Here is a 26,550-nt window from a genome sequence, read left to right as displayed (position 1 = left end):
AAGGTCCAGTGTGTAGGATAGAGGAGGATCTATCAGCAGAAATGAAATATAATATCATTAATCATGTTTTCATTAGTGTAAAATCACCTGAAATTAAGTATTGTTGTGTTTTCGTTACTTTAGAAAGAGACTTTTATATCCACAGAGGGAGCAGCTCCTCTTCCAAAGAGTCTGTCAGGTTTCTATGGCAGCCCAGAACAGACAAACCAAACACTTCAGCAACTGCAGTAGGAGAGAGTGAGGCGAGGAGGGTGTAGTTGGTTGCAGCCTCACTGGAACATGCAACTAAATCCTCCATGTTAGACTTTTAAAGTCAAATTAAATTTGTACTAATGAGATAAATCCCCTCAGTTAGAGAGAAGGAGACACCACTCAAACATCAGCAGTCTGTCTAAGAAAACACAGAGGGATTTATAATTATCACTTTTATTTCCTGATATTATTTTGAAAATCCTGAAGTGTAGACGGAGCAGGAACGCGTCAGGCTGCAGTTTGTTAAAATCTCCACCAGAGGGTGACGTCAGCTGTCATTTCATCTCTACTAACAGTTGTGTTGTGTTCACCTTCTCCAACATATCAACAGCTTTACTTTACATTAAATGACCTCACACACTTTGCACTATCTTACATTAGATGACTTAACATAACACTCAGTACATCTTCTCTTCAGGCTCATTGTCTCTCCCTGACTCACACATCATGCAGGTGTTTGGTTTTCTAAAACAGATGAATCAGAGAAGAGTGGACCACCTGCTGCAGGTTTTGTTCTTCTTATAAGACATTATATGTTTGAGTCTCTGACTGGTTGAGGTTGATGTCATCAGACAGGATGGTATACAGCAGGGGATGATTGGTTGTCTTGTCTGTGATGTACACTTTTTTCATTTGATCCTTCTTCTTTTGAAATGTTGCGAACATCTGTCCCCTGGTTTCCTCTGAGACGTCGTGTTACATTATATAGGATCCAAAACCATAAAGACTTAGTTCCACTTACATATTTAACAGAGGGAGAGGAACGTCCTCAAAATCCTGAACTGGACTTGAACTCTCACCTTAGACAACAACTGGACAGCTGCAGCGCTCTGTGTTCACAAACATTCATCAGTATTTTATAATAACTAATTATTGACAGAGCTGTGAGTGTGTGAAAGGGGTTTACGTTTGCAGGAGGTGATGGAGAGGTTTTATTTTATAACCATCTAACACTTTATCATCGATAACCAGAAGAGATTGACTGGATAAGAGAGATGTTGTTTTATTAAAATAATGAGTTCTGTGATATAAAGTGAAATCTTTGTAATAAAATACATTTCAAATAACATGAAGATTATTTCATAACTTTTCTCATAACACGAGACCGAGGTGTTTTTGTCGTGGTGGTGTCTCCACTAGAGGGCGTCCTCAGATCTCTGGTTTAGTTCATATCAGCTGTTCAAACCTTCAATAACACAACATCATCTCACACTACCAGCTGTCTCAGGTGTGATGGAGGATTGGAGCTTGTCAGGTCAAGTCAGTCTAAGAACAGCTGATGGTGTTTTTAATCACATGATTTGGTCATCATTAGAAACATCAGCTGTTGATATCAATAACAAACTAAATAATCAGTCAGACATAATAAAATGCTTTTTTGCTTTTTCTGTTTTATTCATTTATAGTAAAAAGGTTAAAAACACATCGATCAGAATCGGAAGAATCTACAAAATATACATCAAACATCAAAAATAATTATACATTTATTACATTAAATGATGTGACTCTTTCTGTAGAAAATTAAATGTTGATTCTACTCAGTGTGATTGACAGGAGAGAGGATCAGAGGAGCAGAGTTTTTACCACCATCATTAGGACTTGGACTGAAGAATGGGTAGAGTTTCTGAGTAAAGCAGCAGCCAGCAAAGGAGTAGATAAGAGCTGCAGCATCGACGTCATAAAAGGAGACCAGACCCTTCTCATAATCCACAAACACCCCCACCTTCTCAGGCCGACACTTCAGAGAGAGACGGACTTCAGTGTCAGCAAGAGCTTTGAATTCATTTTTATTCCTCAAACATATCGTCCAGTAACCATTCTGAGGAGTGGCTGTGATGTATCCCTTCCTGTTGATCGACTCTCTGGCCACTCCTAAAGCCCAGTTAGTCTTCTCTTTAACTTGAACCTCAAAATAAAATCTTACTGAAGAAAAACTCTCATTTGATAAAACACAACCACAATAATCAAATCTCTCTGGGTTGTCTGGGAGATTCTTCTAACATCACTGTCATATACTTGTTTTCCATCATCAGACAGGATGAGATCAGGATTTGCTGTATCAGGATCGAGTGTCACATCCACTGCATACTGCTGGACCCTCTTCAGCTCGGCCTCCGACAGCTTCTTCATCTGTTTACTGAGCGTCTCCTCCAGCTGATTCACAGCTCTCACCACAGTCCCCTCATATGAAGGTGGACGGACGCTGACTCCTGTCCAGTCCTTGGTGGGTGGAGCAGTGTTCAGTGATGGGGAGCTTTGGAGGAGGTGGAGGTGGTCTTCAGACTGTGAGAGCTGCTCCACCTCAAACAATAAAGAAAAGAAAAACAGCTTTAATACATTAAGAGAGACTGAGGCAGCAAAAGAAAAATCAACATCTTTGTCCAAAGCACTTTAGTGTCGCAGAGTCAGCTTGAAGGAGGAGGAAGAGGAGGTCCAGAGAGAGAGGATGAAGATACAGAAAATCAGACACATTAAATGTGCAGAAGAAGAGAAAGGCAGACATCAGTAACTACAGAAACACTGAGGCTGGGATAAAAAAAAAATTGTCCAGAGTGTAAGGTTCCTATCCAAGTTATTAAATAAGTTGTTACACATCAGTTTTGTAACTTTAAAGGCAATAAAACAACAGTCAGCTGAAGTCAAATACTGTCGTCTGTACTTTGGACACTCCAAAGGGCGTCTAAACTAAGCTAGGTTAGTTAGCATCTAGCACAACAAGTGGTGACAGTTTTTTCTCTGCTACCGTTGGATTTAGTTACTGTCTTCTATGTGTGCAGTATGTGTTGTACCAAATGCAATGACTAACATGTTGAACTTAACATATTAACATGAATGTAAAAAACAAGATTCTGGTTTGAACTCATTTTCGACGTGATTATTAGTCGGGTCATTTTGTCTGTAGGTCAGTTTACTCACCAGTGTTTGCAGAGGTTCTGCTGTTTGGTCGAGAAAATCCTGATGAATTCAGTTGATTTTTTCTTCAGGGAGAAACAGAGAGACTCATCTGGACTGCAGCTCTGCTGTCACTCAGACAAACTTTCTCTTTTACTGCTGGAAATGTGACGTTGAAGCTTTTCTCCTCTCAGAGTTGCTCCTCCTCTCAGTGCAGCTCTGTAAGTGAGCTTTTATTGCCTCTTTGGGAAACACCTTGAAAGAACTTCGGAACAATATGAGTTTTTACTTTGTCTTATTCTTTCAGTATCACTTGATATCAGGCAACAAATATTAGCTGCACTACTTGAACGTTTATGAAGAGTTTTCCTCAAAAACCTCCTAATTACTTGTGGTGTGGTGGAAAGGGAGTTACAGTGTTGCAACAACAACAATTCCTGGGGTAATTTCACCCCCGGGAAATCCTAAGCTGACTTTTAATGAATAAGGTCACACACGTTCGATAATACCACGGTGCAAGAGACGGTTTTCAAATTAAAGGGCACACTTTATTGAATATATAAGTAAATCCAAAAGAATAATCAAAAGTTCACACTCACACACACACTAGTCGCCTAAAATAATATTATCACATAAAAAATTAGCACCCTGAAGAAGCAGAGATCAGAGGGCAGGGCCGTAGTTTACAAGGCGGCAGGTGCAAACCCAAAGTAGAAAAGTCTGTAAATTAAACACCTTTAACACTGCACTCACACACACACTGGACACTTGGGAAGGGGACCACTACCAGGGACTGAACTGCCGCCTCGGACCACAGCACCTAACCAAAACACACAAAAACAAGTTAAAACATGCAATGGGGTGCTACACAGAGCTGGTGTGGCACAACAATGAAAACAAAATACGAATACGAAAGCACCAAATAACAAATAATAATTCATTTCTATTTTAACTCTAAAAACAGTGGAATGCCCTTTAACTGGCTCGGAAGTGGGCAGCCTTATCAAAGAAGTGAGATATCTGGGGATATCAGAGAAGCCTTATCAGTCCAAACCAAAAGCAGCTCAATTGACAGTAAGCTCAGGACGACACATTCATAGGGGAGCCACAGCAGCTGAATATTAACAGACAGTCATCAGGGAGAGACAAAGACAGTCAACATTTGAATATAGCTTAAACAGTAGCCTGGATCCCCGGAAAGGTGGCTGAACACGGGCCAACCATTTACCACAGCCCCTTCAATAAAAGGCACACAAACTTTTATATATATATACATTTTAGGGCTGTCGAACTTAACGCATTAATAACTCGTTAACGCAACATCCTCTTAACGCCGTTAGTTTTTTTTAACATGCCATTAACACTCGGTAATAAAAAAAGAAAAGAAACGCGCATTGATTGATTTATGGCCGTCGATGGCAGATGTAGTCTTGATCCAGAGGGTGGCAGAATAATGAGAAAGGGAATCAGAAGAAGAAGAAGCAGGGTTGGCGTTCGTGAAAAACACGGTGGACTTTAAAGCGAAAGTGAAAGGAAATGGAGAAAGGACTTATGAACGGCAAATTTACTTTCAAAACACTGCCAGATGGTTCGGTCGATAGGACAAAAGTTATCTGCATGTACTGTCCACATGAAATGAGTTACCATTGAAGTACGTCGAGTCTCAGATATCATTTGCAAGTCAAACACATGGCAAATGTAGAATATCATAAATACCACTCCACAAAGCTACCGTGACACCCAAGGAGGGGCTGTTGGGGCTGTGGAAGCTCAGAGAGGGACAGGAAGAGATTCAACAAGCTGGTGAAAAGGGCCAGCTCAGCCTTGGACTGTCCTCTGGACTCCATTGTGGAGGTGGGTGACAGGAGGATGTTAGCCAAGCTGACATCAATCATGGACAACCCCTCTCACCCCCTACATGAGACTGTGGGGGCTTTAAGCAGCTCCTTCAGCAACAGACTGATTCACCCACGAAGTAAAAAGGAGCGCTACTGCAGGTCGTTCATTCCAACTGCTGTCAGACTGTTTAACACCAGTAACTCTTAATGTAGCACAATAAGCACCTGCTTCTCTTGCACTATTTTATCTTTCTACGTCTGCCCTCTTGTGCAATTATCCTGTGCAATAATACTATTTGTTTTTTTGTATATATTCATATTCATACTAATACACTGAGTCTGTTTAATCTTCAACACTGTGTTTAATTTTGACACGTTATTTAAATGTATATAATGCATATTTCGCTTTCTGTATATACAATGCACATAATGTATTGTCCATTCTATATTTTATTTTATTTAAATTTATTTTATTGTGTCTTTTCTCTCTGATGCAAATCTTTTTTAGTATTTCTTTAGTATTGTACTTATTGTATGTCTGTATGTCTGTCCACCTTGCTATTGTGAAAAGTACATTTCCCCAACGTGGGATAAAATAAAAGTCGAAAGTAAAGTAAAGGAAAATGGAGGAGCATCGGCTCATGACACAGGTCAATCACCCAGCCACACCAGAACACACAAAGAAATACTCAGCTGGGCACTGGGCGACCGAGCCGCTGGATGGCAGACAATAGTGGACTTACTGAAAGGGTCAGGCAAGCGCATCCAGGAAGGACCTTTGGTGGAGCAATGCGCCCCCCCCACAGCTGATTGCGCTACAAAGAACGGCGATCACGTCACCAGGGTGCCCGTTTTATGCACACATGAACAATGGAAGACTAGCAGTGGGCATTACCTGAATGAAGAGGATTGTACACCTGCAACGGCCACTCCGAACCATCGCGATGGACAAGCCACAGACACCGGAGAGAAGCAGAGGAAAAGGATGAGACAGGTGTGTCTGCACCTCTTTATGTAAGGGCGCATTGTGCCGCCCCTCAATCAGGGTGCCCAACAAGTTGGGACAGTGCCATATAGTGGCAGGGAGGGAGACGACCTGTCACATACTGCTTATTGATAGTAAAGAAGGAAGTTGTTGGACATGACTGAAGTCATTCCTCCTTAATAATATGTGTTACGCCCCTGATCTAGGGGAATCAGAGACATAACACGATATGCTGCTCCCCATTCTTCCCACTTCCAAGAAGGCCAGTGTCACAGGATCTTTTAAATTCAAAGTAGCATTTTATTTTGCTTCAGAGGGAGAGGAGGCCAAAACAACAAACGAAAACATCTATCTCCCCACCTACCCTATACAAATCAAAAGTATTAACAAAAAGACAAAATCTAACCTAACTCCTAAACAGAGGAAAACAGGAGAAAAAAAGGTTAAAGAAAAGGCTTCTCCTTCCAACTAGGCTACACACAATTTACTAAAGGTACAAAGTTACAAAAGACTCAGGTTGACAATTTACACTATGTTTCACAAAACACAAACTCAAAATCCTTAACAAGCTAGACACCGGTCCCAGTTGGATGTGGGTGAATGGTTGGAGAGAAAGAGTGTAGTCAGCCGGTGGTTTAAAAAGGCTCCTCTCCCGCGTCTGGCCAATCCTGGAGCAGCAATCAGATGGCTCCAGCCAATCAGTAGGTCCAACCTGCTATCAATCATCCACAACATACTCAAAGCAGACTGCTAACACATGGGGGAGGAGGGACAGAGCAGCATCACATCTCTACACACACATAAAATAATAATGACCCAGGGTCATAACATATGTATAAATATGGTTTACTCTTATGTGACAAAACTCAAAGCTACAAGGGTTAACGGTGTCCAGATAACTCTGAATCAAGTCTTTCTAACTCCAATATCTTCCTCATTCTTAAGTGACATCTTGCTATTAAAGTTGAATCTGTGTGTCCTAACAAGTGTCAAAATACTGACACCACTACCACTGATAAATATGAGATGTTAAACAAAGTCTGACAGCAGTTCAATCATAATTTTTTCAAACATTACAAAGAAATTTCAAGCTAGCAAGTGAGTGCACAAAAATTCACTGGAGCTTGAAAATAGCCAAGTTTCCTCTTAAGAGACGCCATGCAATAAGAATGATGAGTTTGTTACTAAACAGTCAGTAATATTTTATGAGACTGAATTGGCAAATCGACTATTTTCCCCTTCAAGGGTGGTGCCCCAAGGTGATCTAAAGTAAACTGGATCATATTAACTATAATTAGGAATTATCCCGGATAATCATTAATTATTATTGATAGCTAAATTTATCCCAAGACTCACTATTAATGTTGCATGAAGCACTACATATGGTGCCCCGTGTGAGACAATGTACTGTTGGCAATCTTTCAAAGTTGTGCAATATTGGCCTCAGCATAATTTAGCCAGTGCTAAAATATGAGATTCACATCTTAAAGGCTTCAGTCAAAAGTCTTAACATTTAACCCCACTAGTCTACTACAGGGGTAGATGTTCATTTCTATATACAGTTACATTGTGATGGGAATTGATTTATCTGTCAATTATCAAATTTAACCGATTTAACTTACCAAAATCTTTTAGGTTATTCAGACATTTGCTGTTGCTGCTAATGATTCAATTTAAAAGTGCTCTGTAGAAATTGTAGGAATTTCTGTTCAGCATTTGAATATCCAGCGTTGTGTGTCACGATGGAAAATGACTAACGCTAATGTCTCCGATTCAGCTGGCCTTAGATCTGAATGCTTTTTAAAACTATTAAAAACATTAAATGCACCATGCTGTTGCTGTCGGTTGGAATGCTTACATCATCAGGTTTTTTTTGCGGTCATACCATCAGACAACAGCATGGATGATATGACGTGCCTTAATATGTAGAGATTTTTAAGATTGTGAACAAAGTGCATGTCATATTTGACAAACTGAATTAGTTTTAATATTACACAACAATTCTTGTTTAATGAAAAATGAGAATTTGCAAACAGCAAATCCAAATGTTAGACAGAAGTACTGGAGTAAAAAGTACAATATTTCCTCTCACAGTGGTGGAAAAGATAGTCTACAGAAACACAGTCTACAGAAACAGAAATGTTTGGCAAGTTAAGCTGTGTGCTTTTGTATGTGAGTAAATGTACTTAGTTACTTCCTGTCCGTGACTGAAACATTTCAGTGTGTATCTGTTTCAAACACTTTACAGTCCGTGATCCATCACAGCAACTAATCCCTCAGCACTTCACTGCTGTTCCTCAAAGTGTTGAGCAGCTTTTCTCCGTCTTAAACATTTCTCACAGATACATTACAAGGAGGAAAATTATAGTTTTGACCTGAGATGGAGAATCCTTCTGATTGGACCACAGCTGGAGATTAAAAAGCTTCTCTGCAATCCTGCACTTAAGAGAAGCTGAGTACAATTTTTGCAAAGTTAAAGTCTGAGCTTAAAAAACTATAAAACACACAGAGAAGCTCCTCTGTGACACAGCTGATGGTGTTTTTAATCACATGATTTGGTCATCATTAGAAACATCAGCTATTGATATCGATAACAAACTAAATAATCAGTCAGACACAATGAAAAGTTCTTTTGCCTTTTTATTTCAGTCATTAAGAAAAACAAAATCAAATTATTTTTGATGAAACAGTTTCATCAGGATGCAGCTCTTCTTATGTTTACAATGATCTGACAATACAATGGTTAAATTCAAAACACAATTGCATCATAACTCTAATTACATTGTCTTCTCATATTATAATAGTCATGTAGTGGTTAGAATAAATGAGACCACATTAAATAATATCAATGTGTTAAACTGCTGTGTTATTGAAATAAATATCAAAATGACACATCACCGAAATACATTTATAGTAAAAACAATACAATCACAGAATCTGAAACAACCAACAATATATACATCAAACATCATCAATAAATTTACATTCATAATATTAAATGATGTGACTTAAATTAGTATTTGTTCTACTTAGTGTGATGGACAGGAGAGATGATCAGAGGAGCAGAGTTTTTACCACCATCATTAGGACTTGGACTGAAGTATGGGTAGAGTTTCTGAGTGAAGCAGCAGCCAGTAAAGGAGTAGATAAAAGATGCAGCATCAACGTCATAAAAGGAGACCAGACCCTCCTCAAAATCCACAAACACCCCCACCTTCTCAGGCCGACACTTCAGAGAGATAGTGACTGGAGGGTCAGCACCAGCTTTGTACTCACCTTCATTCCTCAAACATATCGTCCAGTAACCATCCTGAGGAGTCAGTGTGATTGGTCCCTTCCTCTTGATCGACTCTCTGGCCACTCCTAAATCCCACTTAGTCTTCTCTTTAACTTTGACCGCATAATAAAATCTTCCTGAAGAGAAACTCTGCTTTGATAAGACGCAGTGACAAGTATCAAATCTCTCTGGGTTGTCTGGGAGTTTCTTCTTTACATCACGATGTTTAACTTGTTTTCCATCATCAGATAGGATGAGTTTGGGATGTGCTGTATCAGGATCAAGTGTCACATTCACTGCATACTGCTGGACCCTCTTCAGCTCGGCCTCAAACAGCTTCTTCGTCTGTTTGCTGAGCGTCTCCTCCAGCTGATTCACAGCTCTCACCACAGTCCCCTCATATGAAGGTGGACGGATGCTGACTCCTGTCCAGTCCTTGGTGGGTGGAGCAGCGTTCAGTGATGGGAAGCTTTGGAGGAGGTGGTGGTGGTCTTCTGACTGTGAAAGCTGCTTCACCTCAGAGCTTCTCTTCTCCAGCACAGAGATTTCCTGTTCCAGCTCTTTGATGAAGCCTTCAGCCTGTTTCTCTGTCTCTCTCTGCATCTCTTTGATGGTGTCGATGAGCTCGGCCTGGCTTCTCTCAACAGACTCCTTCAGAGCACTGAAGACCTGAACACCAGCTGCTATCTCTCTGTCTGCACCTTTCTTACTGAGCTCCACTGAGCACTTCATCTCCTGAATCTTCAGTCGTCTCTTCTGGATCATTTGCTGAATTTCAGCATCTTTCTTCCCCAGCTCGACCTTCTTTCCTACATATCCTTCTTTCAGAGGAACAACATCATGTGTCTTGTGGTCTGAAATACTGCAGAGCATGCAGACACACATCTGGTCGGTCTTACAGAACAGCTCCAGTAGTTTATCATGCTTCATACACATCCTGCCTTCCAGGTTCTCCACAGGGTCGATCAGCTGATGTCTTTTCAGGCCTGACTTTGTCAGATGAGGCTCCAGGTGAGTCTCACAGTAGGAGGCCAGACACACCAGGCAGGACTTCAGGGCCTTCAGTTTGGTTCCAGTGCAGTCGTCACAGGGAACTTCTCCTAGTTTGGAAACTTGTTGCTCTGAGCTGCTGCTGCTGGCTTTCTGCTGAGCTGACTGTCTGAACTGAGCAGCCATCTCAGAGATGAACGTGTTGACCTGCAGCTTCGGTCTCGTGTAGAAAATGTCTTAACAGTTGGGACACTTGTACGGGATGTTAATATTCTAGTGTTGAGTGATGCAGGTTTTACAGAAGTTGTGTCCACATGGTGTGGTGATTGGATCAGTGAACACATCCAGACAGATGGAGCACAGGAACTGATCTTCAGTCAGCAGACAGCTGGCAGCAGACATGTTTACAGTTGAGGTTGAAAAGAAAAGAAAAAAAGCTTTAACACATTTATTTTTATTTAATGAGTTAAAATGTAACAATGATTTTTGAAATTTGAGAAGAATCATCTTGGATTCAGTTATTTTATTGGCAGCAGGAAGAGTGTTAGCTCCCAGCCCTCGTGTTCTGTGTTGACTTTGAGACCATCAATAAATTATTGTTAAAATGACACATTGCTGATGTTGTATAATACCTTCATGTGGACTTGACGTTGAATACACTCATGTTGCACGAGTGTTTGATTTCTAATGTGTAATACACTGATTTGGTCTCATTTTAAAGAAAATGTTCTCAGTGTTCTCAGTAAGATGAGGAAGAGGAGAAAGAGGAGGTCCAGAGATAGAGGATGAAGATACAGAGAGCAGAGAATCAGACACATTAAATGTGCAGAAGAAAAGATGGAAGCTGCTCTGGACTGCAGGACACTTAAACTATTCTCTCCAAAGCTCCCACGACCACTGATGGACCTCAGGTGACAACATGCCCTGAGTGGAACTTCCTGTCTGAGTAGAGCTCAGGTTTTATGTTATTATCAGGGTAAATATCATAAGCTGTTTTGCTTTATAAAGGCGGGTGGCAACAGTTACTACGGTAACAGTTAGGCTGAGATAAAGGGTCCAAAGTTCAAGATACTTATCAAAGTTATTAAATAAGTTGTTACACATCAGTTTTATACCTTTAAAGTCAATAAAACAACAGTCACCTGATGTAGGATTCTGTTTCTACTTTGGACACTCCAAAGGGCATCTAAGCTAAGCTAGGCTAGTTAGCTTATAGCGCGATGAGCGGTGATACTTCTTTCTCTGCTACTGTTGGATTTAGTTACTGTCTTCTATGTGTGCAGTATGTGTTGCAACAAAATAAATGACCAACATGTTGGAGCATCAACATGGATTTTTCATTAACAAGTCAGAAACACAAGTTTAACCAGCCGGAGTTCAGTCCCTGAGGTTTGTTTTAACCTGTTTTGTACTTCTGGACACATTTACATGTTTTTATCAACAATGTTACATTTTTATTTTGTGATATTTTTTACATGGAGACACAAATATTACAAAAGTCAGATTCTGGTTTGAACTAATTAGTCGTAGGTCAGTTTACTCACCAGTGTTCGCGGAGATTCTGCTGTTAAGTCGAGAAAACCCTGATGGATTCAGATGAATTTTAGAGTGTCTAGTCTAGAGTGCAGCTCTGCTGTCACTGAGACAAACTTTCTCTTTTACTGCTGGAAATGTGACGTTGAAGCTTTTACTCTCTCAGGGTTGCTCCTCCTCTCAGTGGAGCTCTGTAAGTGAGCTTTTATTGTCTCTCTGGGAAACACCTTGAAAGAGCTTTGTAACAATATGTCAGTATAATTTTTTCAGTATCATTTGATATCAGGCCATACATATTAACCACTACCTAGTTGCTTATAAGCTGCATATTGGCTCTTTATTAGTCATTATAAAGCACTTATTACACTCATTTCTGCTAATTGATAGTAAATAAGGAAGCTGTTTGACATGAACGAAGTTGTTCCTCCTGAATAACATGTATAATTATGGTTTAATATTATGTGACAAAACAGAAAACTGTTAGTGTTAAAGTGTCCAAATGAATCTAAATCAAGTCTTTCTAACTCTAGTATGTTCCTCATTCATGTACGTTACGTTCACAGTCACGTCTTGCTCTTGGTTGAACCTGTGTGGGTTAATAAGTGTAAAAATACTGATGCAACCACCATTGATAAATCTGAGATATAAAAAAAAACTTAAGTCTGACAGCAGTTCCATCATAATGTTTCAAACATCAACAAACTTTATTAGTTTTTTATCTTTCAGGTCAAGTCTGTACAACAAAAATAATCTGGTTCAAAGTAAAAGCACTGATGCGAATGTTGTTGATATGTTTGGTTTTTTTTTTTCTTTTTTCTGTCAGGCTGTTCAGGGCAGAAAGATGGCACCACTGTGTGTTGCTGGATGCCTGCTGCTTCTGCAATGGGTGCTGTTTCTGTTGTTTTCAACCTTCGGCACTACTCAGATCGAGTCTCTACTGGTGTATGATTGCCTGTCTCTTTTGGATCTTCGACACAATGTCAGAGATTTAGGTGCATTTAAGCAAAGTGAACATAAAACTGTGCCCCCGCTACTGGTGGGGGTCCCTACTCACCTGTGCTGGGCCTCGGCTCCACCTCTTCGGCAGAAGCATCCCCGTCTGGGGCTGGCTGGTGAAGCTTAAAGTCTAGCTGGCACGATCTTTGTCCATTTCCCGGACAGGACATGGATTAATACATCCCTTTGTCGTACCTTGGCGTTTCCTGGATCCCATCGATGCCTGCCTTGTACCTGTCACCGGCTTGTTTGAGGGACTCCGGCCCCGCCACCCCTGCCCTCCTCGGCTTTCTCAGCGCGGCCTGAACCTACGGTTCCTGAAGACATGCCATGGGCTCCCCGAGCCACCAAACCGAAACCCCCGGCTCCCACCAGGTTTGGCCTGGTGAACGCCAGATCACTGGTGAACAAAACGTTTATCCTGAGGGATTTCTTCAACTGCCGTGGCCTGGATTTCCTCTGTGTGACAGAGACTTGGATCGGTGCCGGTGAGTGCAGCCCTCTGATCAATCTTCTAGCGGCTTGCTGTTCTTATTTTAACTCCCCGCGGTCGTCGGGTCATGGATGAAGAACGACAACTGTTTATAAAAATGATTTTAAATGTAAGCTGCGTAGTCTCATCCTCATTTTCCAGGTTTGAAGCTAATTTATTTGAGGTGTGTCGCTCCGACCCGGTGCTGTGTGCCATCATCTACCAACCGCCCAAATACAATAAAGTCTTTGTGAATGACTTCTCTGATCTTCTGGCTGAAATTATGACTAAGTATGATTGTGACCTCCTTGTTGGGGATTTTAACATTCATGTGTGTTGTCCTGATAAACTTTTGGTGAATGACTTTTTGAGCCTTATTGACTCTTTTAATTTGGAGCAGTGTGTGTCCTGTCCCACACACGATCATGGACACACGTTAGACCTCGTCCTCTGTCATGGGTTGACTGTGTTAAACGTGGAAATCTGTGACAATCTGTTTTCCGATCATTTGCTGTATTGTTTGAAGCTGCTTTCACCTGTGCTGCAGTTAAATCTGGCGCTCCTGCTTGCAGCCGTCAGATTTTTAATTCTGTCACCGCCGGTCAGTTCTCTGCTGCCTTAGGGTTAGGGTTAGGTCTCTCACTGTCTATTTTTAAAACTCATCTAAAAACCCATTCCTTGGCATTCAACCCAGCATGAGACTCTGCTCTTGTTTTAGTGTTTTATTGTTTTTATTGTTTTAACATTGTTATTGTTTTATTATTTTTTATATTGTCTTTATGTTTTTTATGTTTTATGTTCTTATTTATGCACAGCACTTTGTCCCAGCTATGGCTGTTTAAATTGCTTTAAAAATAAAGTTGAGTTGAATTGAGTTGTAGCTGTTTCAGGAGGCTTTAGATCTGACAGCTTATATAAATTACATTTGAGAAAGTGAAATGCATCATATTTTGTCTGTCAGTCAGAAAGCCTCTGTAGATTTCTGGGGGTCATAATATCAGATAAGATGATGGATTACATGAAGTCCTTCTGTGGGTTCAGATCATCAAAATGCAGCTACAGTTACCTGAAACTAAGTTATTTCTAATTAAAAGATTACACAACAACAGAGACATGAGTTTACTTCCTGTTGAATGTAAAATTAATATCTATACAGCCAGAAAGTCGGATGTAGTGGAGTAAAAGTACAGTTCCTCCTCAGATGTTGTGGTGGGAAAATAAAAAGCCACCAAAAAAAATAGAACTTCTCTAGAAAATCATGGAAAGCGGATATCTGTATGGAAGTAAAGTCAGTCTGAGAACAGCTGACAGCTTTTATCAATAACAAACTCATCATGTATCAGACACAATAAAATGTTTGTTGTTTTCTCTATTTTATTCATAAAGAAAGACAAAATCAAATTACTTTTTTGCACATTGTTTTCTGATGATTCAACAGTCTTGGAGGCAGGTAATGCACTTATTAGAATGAATGAGACTACTTTAGATAATATCAATCAATGCTGTAAACTGGTGTGTTGTTGTGCTAAAAATCAATGTGATACATTGAAGAAAAACATCAAAAACACATTGTTCAGAATCTAAAAAAAATAAAATGTATACCTCACACAACACCAATAAATATACATTTATTACATTAAATGATGTGAATCTTTCTGTAGAAAAACGTTTGTTCTTCTCAGTGTGATTGACAGGAGAGATGATCAGAGGAACAGAGATTTTGCCACCATCATGAAGATATGGCCATAAGAATGGGTAGAGTTTCTGAGTGAAGCAGCAGCCAGTAAAGGAGTTTACATATAACTTGTATCAGACTTTCTGTTATTATAACTTGTACACTGTGATTTGTTGCACTTTTCTGTACACACAACATGGTTGCATGTCTGTCCATCCTTGAAGAGGAATCCCTCCTCTCTGGCTCTTCAAGAGGTTTCTTCCATTGTTTTTTTTCCCTGATAAAAGGTTTTTTTTTTCCAATCACCATGTGAAGTTTTTCCTCACTCGAATCGAGGGTCTAAGGACAGAGGATGTTGTTCACTGTACAGATTGTAAAGCCTATTGAGGCAATGTGATTGTGATTTTGGGCTATATAAATAAAATTAATTTGATTTGATTTGAGTAGATAAGAGCTGCAGCATCAACGTCATAAAAGGAGACCAGACCCTCCTCATAATCCACAAGCACCCCCACCTTCTCAGACCGACACTTCAGAGAGAGACTGACTGAAGGTTCAGCACAAGATTGCACTCATTCTCATTCCTCAAACATATCGTCCAGTAACCATTCTGAGGAGATGATGTGATCGATTTCTCCCTTCCTGTTGATCGACTCTCTGGCCACTCCCAATTCCCTCTTAGTCTTCTCTTTAACTTGAACCTCATAATAAAATCTTCCTGAAGAGAAACTCTGCTTTGCTAAGACAGAGAGACATTTATCAAATCTCTCTGGGTTGTCTGGGAGATGTTTAACTTGTTTCCCATCATCAGAGAGGATAAGTTTGTATTGTGCTACATCAGGATTGAGTGTCTCATCCACTGCCTATTGCTGGACCCTCTTCAGCTCAGCCTAAAACAGCGTCTTTATATGTTTACTGAGCGTCGCCTCCAGCTGATTCAAAGCTCTCACCACAGTCCTCTCATATGAAGGTGGATGGACGCTGACTCCTGTCCAGTCCTTGGTGGTTGGCGCAGCATTCAGTGATCAGGAGCTTTGGAAGTCGATGAAAATGTTCTACTTTGAACTGGAGATTTTGAAGCCACCAAAAGGACCAAACCAAAGAAGTGCAAGATAGCAAATGAGTGCATGATGGGAAATCAAACTGTTCTTGACTTCCTTCCTGATGGATGCAGATGAAGTAAGAGAGAGTCCCTAATTCGAACTTATGGAAATGCAGTGTGATAATTCTCTGAAGAATCATCATCAGCATCTCTCCCTACCCGACTTCAACCAGAGCTGGGAAATGGCCAAGTTTTCTTTTATGAGACTGATTTGGTGAATGGGCTATCTTTCCTTTCAAGGGTGGTGCTCCAAGGTGATCTAATGTGAACTGGATCGTATTAATCATAATTAGTATTTATCCCTGATAATCATGAATTATTAATGATAATAATAATGATAATAATGATAATGATTATTTTTTTAAACCAAATTTAACCCAATACTCCCTTTTGTTGCGTCAAACACTGTATATGGTGCCCCATGTGAGGCTATTGGCAATCATTCAAAATTGTGCAATATTAAATTCAGCATAAGTTGGCCAGTGCTAAAATTTGAGATTCACATCTTGAACCAAAAGTCAAAAGTCTTAACATTTTACCACACTAGTCTACTACAGGAGTAGACATTCATTTCTACTTACAAACAGTTACATGGTGATGAGAATTGATTTATCTCTCAAATATCAAATTTAACCATTTCACTTACCAAAATCTGTTATCGAGACATTTGTTATTGTCGCTACTGATTCAATGTAAAAGTGCTCTGTAGAAATTGTAGGAATTTCAGTTCAGCATTTGAATATCCAGTGTTGTGTGTGACTATGGAAAATGACTGACACTCATGATTCTGTTTCAGCTGGCCTTAAATCTGAATGCTTTATAATGCTATTGAGAACATTAAATGCACCATGCTGTCACTGTGGATTGGAAAGTTTACATCATCAGGTTTTTGGGGATAATGTCATTGGACATGGAACATCGGACAACAGCTATATCATGTCCCTTTATATGCGGAGATTTTTAAGATTGTGAACAAAGTGCATGTAATATTAGTTAAATTAAATTAGCTTTAAGATGATGCAACAACAGTTATTTGAGTTTAATTCTTGTTTAATGAAAGATGTGACAGCAAACAGTAAATCCAGATGTTAGACGGATGTAGTGGAGTAAAAAGTACAATATTTCCTCTCACAGTGGATGAAAAGTAAAACAGCCTCCAGAAACAGAAATGCAGGGCAACTTTGTGCTTTTGTATGTGATTAAATGTACTTTGTTACTTTCTGTCTGTGAATGTTTCAGTGTGTATCTGTTCTAAACACTTTATAGTCTGTGATCCATCACAGCAATTATCCCTCTGCACTTCACTGCTGTTCCCCATAGTGCTGAGCAGTTTTTTCTCACAGATACATTAGAAGGAGGAAAATAAGAGTTTTGACCTGAGATGGAGAATCTTTGTGATTGGACCACAGCTGTAGATCAAAGAGCTTCTCAGTGATTCTGCACTTTTAAGAGAAGCTGAGTACAATTTTTTAAAGTAAAAGTCTGATCTTAAGGAAGCTCCTCAATGACATCAGAGAAATTGAACCAGTTAGATTTCATCGTTCTCCTGCCTTCATGTAATCTGCTTCAGCATCAGACTGCAGTTCTTTATTAAGAGCAGGTCCTCATTTTGACACAGGCTGCAGTTTGACATGAGCTCCACTAGAGGGCGTCCTCAGCTCTCTGGTTTAGTTCATGTCAACTGTTTAAACCTTCAACAACACAACATCATCTCACACTACCAGCTGTCTGAGATGTGATTGAGGATTGAAGCTCATCAGCTTAAGTCAGTCTGAGAACAGCTGATGGTGTTTGTAATCACATGATTTGGTAGTCGACAAAATGAAAACTCAAACTTGCTTTAATTCATTCAATATATTTTTCAATAATTTGTGCAAGGATGAACAGCGTCTTTTGTGACAATCATCAGTCCATAAGAAATAAAAGTTAAACTTAATCAAGGTGAATGCAAATTCTTATTTATGAGAACATTGTTTTCTGACTATTTAACAGTTGAACACAATGTAGTAATGCAGTCTTTCAGGATATATTAGACTAGATTGGATAATATCAACCAGTGTGGTAAAACTAGTCAGTTCCTGTATGAAGCCAAGTGACACATCAGAGGAAAACTTTTACATAAATCAAGAATAAAAACCGATTTGATACAAGTCTAGAAAAAAAAAAATCACCTGTACATAGACATTTATTAAGTGTCAATATTTGAATATTTCTGTGGAAAATCAAATCCTCTTTTCTACTCAGTGTGATTGACAGGAGAGATGATCAGAGGGGCAACATTTTTAACACCACCATTATTACATGAACTGAAGTATGGGTAGAGTTTCTGAGTAAGGCAGCACCCAGTTAAAGAGTACATAAGAGCTGCAGCATCAACGTCATAAAAGGGGACCAGACCCTAGATCCCACTCAGTCTTCTCTTTAACTTGAACTTCATGATAAAATCTTCCTAAAGAGAAACTCTGCTTTGCTAAGACACAGGCACATTTGTTATATCTCTCTTGTTTGTCTAGGAGTTTCTTCCATACATCACCATGTTTAACTTGTTTCCCATCATCAGACAGGATGAGGTAGAGCTGTGCTTTATCAGGATCGAGTGTCACATCCATTGCATACTGCTGGTCATTCTTCGGCTCAGCCTAAAACAGCTTCTTCATCTGTTTACTGACCATCTCCTCAAGCTGACTCACGGCTCTCACCACAGTCCCCTCATATGAAGGTGGACGGACGCTGACTCCTGTCCAGTCTTTGCTGGGTGGAGCAGGGTTCACCACTCGCAGCAAGGGATAAATAAGGAAAGGTAACTCATCTGAGATCAGCTTATGGCTCATTTTGTATACTGTAATAGAGTAGAATAGTGTATACTATGGACATAATATGAGGAAAAGAATGAACACAATACTGTCGGTTTCATAAAATGATCTCCAGTAATGGGCCAGTACACTTTTCATGCATAAAAAAATACCTAGACAGACTTTGTCAACATCACCACATTAGATAGGATCAACTGTGGCAGATTATTTGCATACACAACACAAAGGAAATTTCTACTTATTGTAGTACACATAGTTCAAAATTGTGGGTTTCGAAACCGTCATTGTAACATGGACTGAAGTACGGGTATAGTTTCTGAGTGAAGCAGCAGCCAGTAAAGGAGTAGATAAATGCTGCAGCATCCACGTCATAAAAGGAGACCAGACCCTCCTCATAATCCACAAACACCCCCACCTTCTCAGGCCGACACTTCAGAGAGAGACTGACTGGGATGTCAGGAAGAGCGAAGTGCTCACCATGACGTTGACGACATACAGTCCAGTAACCATTTCTGGGGCCCAGAGATGTTTTCTTGACCACCAAAGACCGTATGGTCACTCCTAAAGTCCATGTAGAACTCGTTTTAACTGAAAACTCAAAATAAATTTTTCCTGACGTGAGCCCCTTTTTCGAAATCACACATCTACAGTAATCACTCTGATTAGACCCACTTGATCTAGGATGCACTACATCAGGATCGAGTGTCACATCCACTGCATACTGCTGGACCCTCTTCAGCTCGGCCTCAAACAGCTTCTTCATCTGTTTACTGAGCAACTCCTCCAGCTGATTAACAGCTCTCACCATAGTCCCCTCATATGAAGGTGGACGGATGCTGACTCCTGTCCAGTCCTTGGTGGGTGGAGCAGTGTTCAGTGATGAAAAGCTTTGGAGGAGGTGGAGGTGATCTTCAGACTGTGAGAGCTGCTCCACCTCAGAGCTTCTCTTCTCCAGCTCAGAGATTTCCTGTTCCAGCTCTTTGATGAGGCCTTCAACCTGTTTCTCTGTCTGTCTCTGCTTCTCTTTGATGGTGTCGATGAGCTCGGCCTGGCTTCTCTCAACAGACTCCTTCAAAGTGCTGAAGACCTGAACACCAGCTGCTATCTCTCTGTCTGCATCTTTCTTACTGAACTCCACTGAGCGCTTCATCTCCTGAATCTTCAGTCGTCTCTTCTGGATCATCTGCTGAATTTCAGCATCTGTCTTCCCCAGCTTGGCCTTCTTTCCTTCATATCTTTCTTTCAGAGGAACAACATCATGTGTCTTGTGGTCTGAAACAGTGCAGAGCATGCAGACGCACATCTGGTCGGTCTTACAGAACAGCTCCAGCAGTTTATCGTGCTTCGTACACATCCTGCCTTCCAGGTTCTCCACAGGGTCGATCAGCCGATGTCTTTTCAGGCCTGACTTTGTCAGATGAGGCTCCAGGTGAACTTCTCCTGGTTTGGAAACTTGTTGCTTTGAGCTGCTGCTGCTGGCTTTCTGTTGAGCTGACTGTCTGAACTGAGCAGCCATCTCACAGATGAATGTGTTGACCTTCTGTTCAGGTCTCGTGTAGAAAACCTCTTTACAGCTGGGACACTTGTACGGGACATTAACATTCCAGTGTTGAGTGAAGCAGGTTTTACAGAGGTTGTGTCCACATGGTATGGTGACTGGATCAGTGAACACATCCAGACAGATGGAGCACAGAAACTGATCTTCAGTCAGCAGACAGCTGGCAGCAGACATGTTGACAGTCTGAGGATGAAAAGAAAACACATTTTTTTAGAACAGTTCATTGAATGAAATGTAACAATGATTGGTGGAATATTCCGAGACTCATCATGAATTCTGTTGTTTTCTTAGCAGCACCAGAACAGGTAGCTCCCATCCCTGCTTTAGCATTGACTTTGAGACCATCAAAAACCCTCATTAGAAACCAGACTTATATGCCTTGTTATGGATATTTGCATCATAAGAAATAAAAATGGCTCATTACACATATTTTTTAACAGTAAAAAAACTAACTTTTTTATGTTGGGATTTTTTTTGTGATTTTTTGTGATAGATTGTTTTAATACAGTATGTCAAAATAAAAAAATAACTGAACAGTCACATATGTGAGATTGTGATGAAAATAATGAGACCAAATAAGGCAAAATAAACAGTTTATAAGGGTTAATTGCTCAGTTTTGTTTTTTTGTTAGAGCTGTCTTTGGTAAGGCTGGAGACCGTTTTGGAAATTGAGGGCCATGGAGACTGTGTTGATTGTTGTGCACATGTTAGTTAATTTCAGCTTTCCCTGGTAGGATCAAGAAATGTTTCTCCTTTGGGATTTGTTGAAAATCTTGATTGTGTTGCAGGGAAAATCCCTAGCTATGAAGGGGTAGCTATCTTTGCAGTTGCCTTGCTGGTTCTAGTGGTTTTTAGTGCATAAATAGCCACTGTAAGTACCTGCATGAAAACTCGGGTCGAGATTAATAAGTCTCTAGGTAGGTAGGGTAGGTAGTGGGAAGGCTCTAATTTTTACTGCACCTTAGGGAACAAGATTGTCCTGTTATGGCTACTGTTAGTGGTTTCATCCAGTCTCCATCAGATGAACTTTTTAATAGTTGTACAAAAGAGCAACTCTTGAAGCTCATTGAGCATTATGACGTCGATATTGGAGAAAAGTGGTTCAAGGATGAAATTAAAAGGTCGTCGAGCGCTGCTTTAATGGAAAATGGTGCTTTTCATAGTTCAAGTTACAATGTTGCGTTTCTGGGTTCTACTGCAGTAGTTTTAACCTTTGAGCAGCAAAAAGAGCTGTTGCTGTTGCAGACAGAGAGGAATAAATTGGGTATAGACAAGGAATGGCTAAGGCAGTGTATGGAAAAGGAAAAATTGGACCAGTACCGATTAGATCTCATTAAGGCAAGTAGGCTATTGGTTGGTGCTGGAAGTTCAGAAGAGTCTGTAGCATCTGTTTCGGAAAGTTTGAAAATGTTTGACATGGTGGGCAACTTCCGTCTAGTACCAAAGTTTGAGGAGAGAGACCCAGACAGGTTGATTCTGAATGCGTTGCCAATGTGAGAAGTTGGCCTGAGGCTGACAGTGTAGATATGTGCAATCCGAATTGACAGGAAAGGCCTGTGAGCATTTTTCTTTATCTAGTTTCTTCTTTTTTCTGAACTGCATGAATACTTCGTTTTGGTTGCCATGCTGTAAATGACTGGTACCTGCGGCTCAGTGCAGCTCGCCTCTCCTCCTCACTTAGTAGTACTAGTCATCATAGCAACAGGGCGCAATAGACACCAGATCTGACCAGTCAGGCTAGGTGCCAGGTACTTTTCATACCTTTTCCATCTGGTAGCTCCTCAGATATTGAGACCGGACTTGCAACTTGAGGGGGCCCCCTAGGGGTGTGGGGTCCCTATGCACCCACAGAGTCTGCATATAGCAAGAAATGGCCCTGGTCAAGAGAGTACTGGGTTCAGTCCTAATGACCTAGTCTTTGGCCACATGGTACATGGACCTTTGGCAGTGCTTTGGGATGAGTGGATTAGAGATGGTCCCCCTCCCAACCTGATAGACTATGTAAATGGTTTGGCAAAACAAACATTCGTAAAATCTCAGACTAGGATTAAGAATTTCTATGACCATCGTTAGAGATGCAACAATTTAGTGAGGGTGACCAAGTACTAGCATTGTTGCCGATTGTGGGGTCACCATATCAAAGTTTGTTGGACCATATACTGTAGTGTGACGGCAGTCTGAACAAAGCTATCTAATTGGGACTCCAAATCGCAAGAAATGAAAGCAGCTTTGCCACAAACTTGTTGGAACCATATGTTTGTGCGTCGTCTGAGGTTATGGCTGGCTTCTCAGATTTCGCTTCATCAGAAGTGTGTCTGGTTTTGACTGCATGTACTTTGGTGCAATCAGCATTTAATGGGAGGGAAGATGTGGTGGCCCCCTGATGATTCTTTACTGCGCGGCTGTTTAAAGAATTCTGAATGGCTTCAAAATCTGGATGTTTTGTTGGCTCATTTGACGGTTGAAAAGCATACGGAGTTGGCTGAACTGATAAAAAGTTACCCATCCTTATTTGGCGACACGCCTTCAAAAACTCATGTTATTGAACATGACATTGATGTGGGGGACGCAAATTCTTATCTGCTTTCATAACAGCATCTGGCCTGCTTTTCATATACAGTCATGGGTTTTGGCTTACAGAGGGCACCAGCTACATTTCACTGACTCATGAATATGGTTGTTCATGGACTTGAGGTCGTATATTTAGATGATGTGGTGATATACAGTAATATATATATACAGTAATGATAATAATACAGTAAAAATACCCGAGGATTATATAAGTCGCATTCATGCTTTCTTCGAACGACTAGCTGACGGAAATTTGACAGTGAACTTGGCAAAATGTGAGTTTGCAAAAGCCACTGTGACATATCTTGGTAAGGTTGTGGGTCAGGGTCATGTGTGGCCTGTTTATCCCAAAGTTTCAGCTATTGAGTTTCCTGTCCCTACCACAAAAAAAGAACTAATGAGGTTTTTGGGTTTGGTCACTTATTACCGCTGCTTTTGCCGCAATTTCTCTACTGTGGTGGCTTCTCTGACTTGCTGAAGGCTAAATCAAAATTCTTTTGGTCTGCCTCATGCCAGCAAGGTTTTTGTAAAGTTAAAGCTTTGTTGTGTTCTGCTTAAGTTTTGGTAGCTTCCCAACTGGATCAGTCTTTCAAACTACAAGTGGATGAAAGCCATATTGGAGCAGGTGCTGTATTCCAAATTGATAAACAAGGCATTGAACAACTAGTTAGCTTTTTTTCAAAGAAGTTCAATTTGTATCAACTGAATAACTCAATGATAGAGAAAGAAGAGCTGGCATTAATCTTGACTTTACAGCACTATGTGTACCTTGACTCTGGAATAACAATCGTAGTAATCACTAACCATAACCCACTTACTTTTTTGAACTCTCTGCAGAATCCAAATCAAAGGCTCATGCGGTGAGCTCTGTTTCTGCGGCTGTACAATTTGGACATCCGGCATATTAAGTGCAAGGTTAATATTATGGATGCCTTGTCCAATGCACCTTCGTAACTCCGTGACTTCAATTATATTTCCTGTCTTCTGCTGCCTGTGTTTTTCTTCTTAAATTGCTTCTAGGTGCCAAGGTTGCCGAGGCTGGAGATGCAGAGTGTGGAGATGGTTAGGAGTGTTAAGTAAAGGTGTGTTTAGGCCAGTTATCTTAAACACTGATGTCAAAGTTGCCCAGTATAATGTAAATGTTAATGTATCATGAGATTCAAGGTAGGAACCCTGTTTTATGGGGGGGAGTGTAATGGCCTCAGGATTGGTCAAGCTCTATCCTCTGTTGGCTGTGTTTTTCCTTTGTTTCAGGAAGATGATTGGAGGAGCTGTGTCATCAGTGATGCAACACACCTGAGCAGGCTGGGCTCAGGTGGCTATAAATCAGACTGCAGGATCCTCTCTCTTTCTCTCTTGCCCTGACCTTCCGACTGACATTATTATTTGTTTCTTCATTGGGTTCTACACACATACACCCACACAGACATTGCATACATACTGATGGACATAAATAATGCTTCTTTTAGTTAATTAAACCCTTTTGCATTATTTACAGACTATGTGTGGTCTCCCTCTTGTGTCATATACTATTGAGCCTGGTTGCGACAGCCTCATGTAGCATTATTGATGAAGGTTATTGATTTCTCATGTGTAATTGACTGGTTTAGTTTCATATTTTAAAGAAAGTGCTCTTTATCAAAGTCAATGTTATGTGACTCAAACATCAGAATCTAAATGTTGTATTACAGTGGCAGGTCTCTTCACTGATTTGAGCCCATTTAATATTTAACTTAACACATTTATTGATTTCCTGTGAATGTAAAAAACAGTGTGCCTAAAACAGTGAGTTGAAATATTTAAATTACATTTAACATTTTCCATCACATCCTTCACATTTATTGCAAAGTTTTTGTCATGTTGAGTTGATAAACTCTTTAGTCTGATTATATTGAATGAATGTGTTTCTTTGATTATTAATGCAAAGTTATGGGGAAATTCTACATAAACATGTGTTTCACGTGTTATTTTTTCTGTCTGCTGTAATAAGATGCACACCTATTTTCCACAATGACTCGTATGTCAGAAAAACTTTTTAGTGTGACATTTACATTGAAGGTATGTAGAATTAGATGGAAAATGTACATGTAATAATATAATGAAAGTCACTGTCTCAAGTAAATATATATTTGCCTATTGTTTGGTTTTTATTGAAGAGTTTGAGGCAGTAAAAGAAAAATCACCATCTGTGTCCAACAAGCTTTAGTGTCAGTCAGCTTGGAGGAGGAGGAGACAGAGGAGGTCCAGAGAGAGAGGATGAAGATACAGAGAGCTGAGAATCAGACAAACTAAATGTGCAGAAGAAAAGATGGAAGCTGCTCTGGACTGCAGGACAGTCAAACTATTTCTCTCCCAAACTCTCAGGACCACTGAGGGACCTCAGGTGACAATATGCCCTGAGTGGGACTTCCTGTCTGAGTAGAGCTCAGGTTTTGTATTGATATCAGGGTAAATATATCCGCTGTTCTGCTTTATAAAGGCAGGTGGCAACAGTTACTACAGTAACAGTGAGACTGAGATAAAGTGTCCAAAGTTCAAGGTAATTGTCAAAGTGTTTACATAAGTTGTTAGACATCAGTTTTATACCTTTAAAGTCAATAAAATAACAGTTAGCTGAAGTCAGATACTGTCGTCTGTACTTTGGACACTCCAAAGGGTGTCTAAGCTAAGCTAGGCTAGTTAGCTTTTAGCACGATGAGTGGTGAGTCTGCTACTGTTGGAATTAGTTACGGTCTTCTATGTGTGCAGTATGTGGTGTAAAAATCTCAGTGACGAGCACGTTGAACATAACATGTTAACATGAATGTAGAAAACAAGATTCTGGTTTTAACTCATTTTCGACCTGATTATAAGTCGGGTCATTTTGTCTGTAGGTCAGTTTACTCACCAGTGTTTGCAGAGATTCTGCTGTTCAGTCTAGAAAAACCTGATGGATTCAGTTGAATTTTTCTTCAGAGAGAAACACAGAGACTCGTCTGGACTGCAGCTCTGCTGTCACTCAGACAAACTTCCTCTTTTACTGTTGGATATGTGACGTTGAAGCTTTTCTCCTCTCAGAGTTGCTCCTCCTCTCAGTGGAGCTCTGTAAGTGAGCTTTTATTGCCTCGTTGGTAAACACCTTGAAAGAGCTTTGAAACAATATGAGTTTTTACTTTTTCTTATTCTTTCAATATCACTTGATATCAGGCGACACATATTACCACTAACCAGTTACTTGTTAGCTGCATGTTGACTCTTTATTAGTCATTATAAAGCACATATTAATTACTCATCCTGCAAGATAATTTTCTACAACTACTAGAACATTTATGAAGAGTTTCCCTCAATAATCTCCTGATTACCGCTTATTAATAGTAAGGAAGGAAGTTGTTGGACGTGAATGAAGTCATTCCTCCTTAACAACATGTATAAACATGGTGTGACAAAACTCAAAACTAGAAGTTGTAAATGTGTCCAAATGACTCTAAATCAAGTCTTTTTAACTCCAATATGTTCCTCATTCTTAAGTGACATGTTGCTCTTGTAGTTGAACCTTCCGTTCCATTCCGTTTTCTTTCCGCTTTTCCGTCAGGGTCGCGGGGATGTTACTGCTTTAT

The 26,550-nt window shown here is 40.2% G+C and overlaps 2 protein-coding genes across 2 annotated transcripts; both read right to left on the bottom strand.

Annotated features, from left to right (window-relative positions):
• Positions 1–1,623: 1,623 nt before the first annotated feature.
• LOC115586555 (zinc finger protein RFP-like) lies at positions 1,624–23,761 on the bottom strand. The gene is made up of 5 exons (XM_030425699.1): positions 23,723–23,761; positions 22,145–22,220; positions 20,347–20,481; positions 19,760–20,094; positions 1,624–2,553 (listed from the first exon to the last, which is right to left on the bottom strand). The coding sequence occupies exons 1-5, from the start codon at positions 23,759–23,761 to the stop codon at positions 2,173–2,175; spliced, it is 966 nt and encodes a 321-aa protein (XP_030281559.1). The 3' UTR covers positions 1,624–2,172.
• Positions 8,675–11,875, bottom strand: LOC115587334 (pyrin-like). The gene is made up of 2 exons (XM_030427157.1): positions 11,779–11,875; positions 8,675–10,622 (listed from the first exon to the last, which is right to left on the bottom strand). The coding sequence occupies exon 2, from the start codon at positions 10,418–10,420 to the stop codon at positions 8,993–8,995; it is 1,428 nt and encodes a 475-aa protein (XP_030283017.1). The 5' UTR covers positions 10,421–10,622; positions 11,779–11,875; the 3' UTR covers positions 8,675–8,992.
• Positions 23,762–26,550: the final 2,789 nt, after the last annotated feature.

Source organism: Sparus aurata, chromosome 8 (assembly GCF_900880675.1).
Source record: "Sparus aurata chromosome 8, fSpaAur1.1, whole genome shotgun sequence".
In the NCBI taxonomy this organism is placed as follows: Eukaryota; Metazoa; Chordata; class Actinopteri; order Spariformes; family Sparidae; genus Sparus; species Sparus aurata.
Note: the sequence above shows the minus strand (reverse complement) of the source record. Positions and strands in the feature narration are given on the sequence as shown.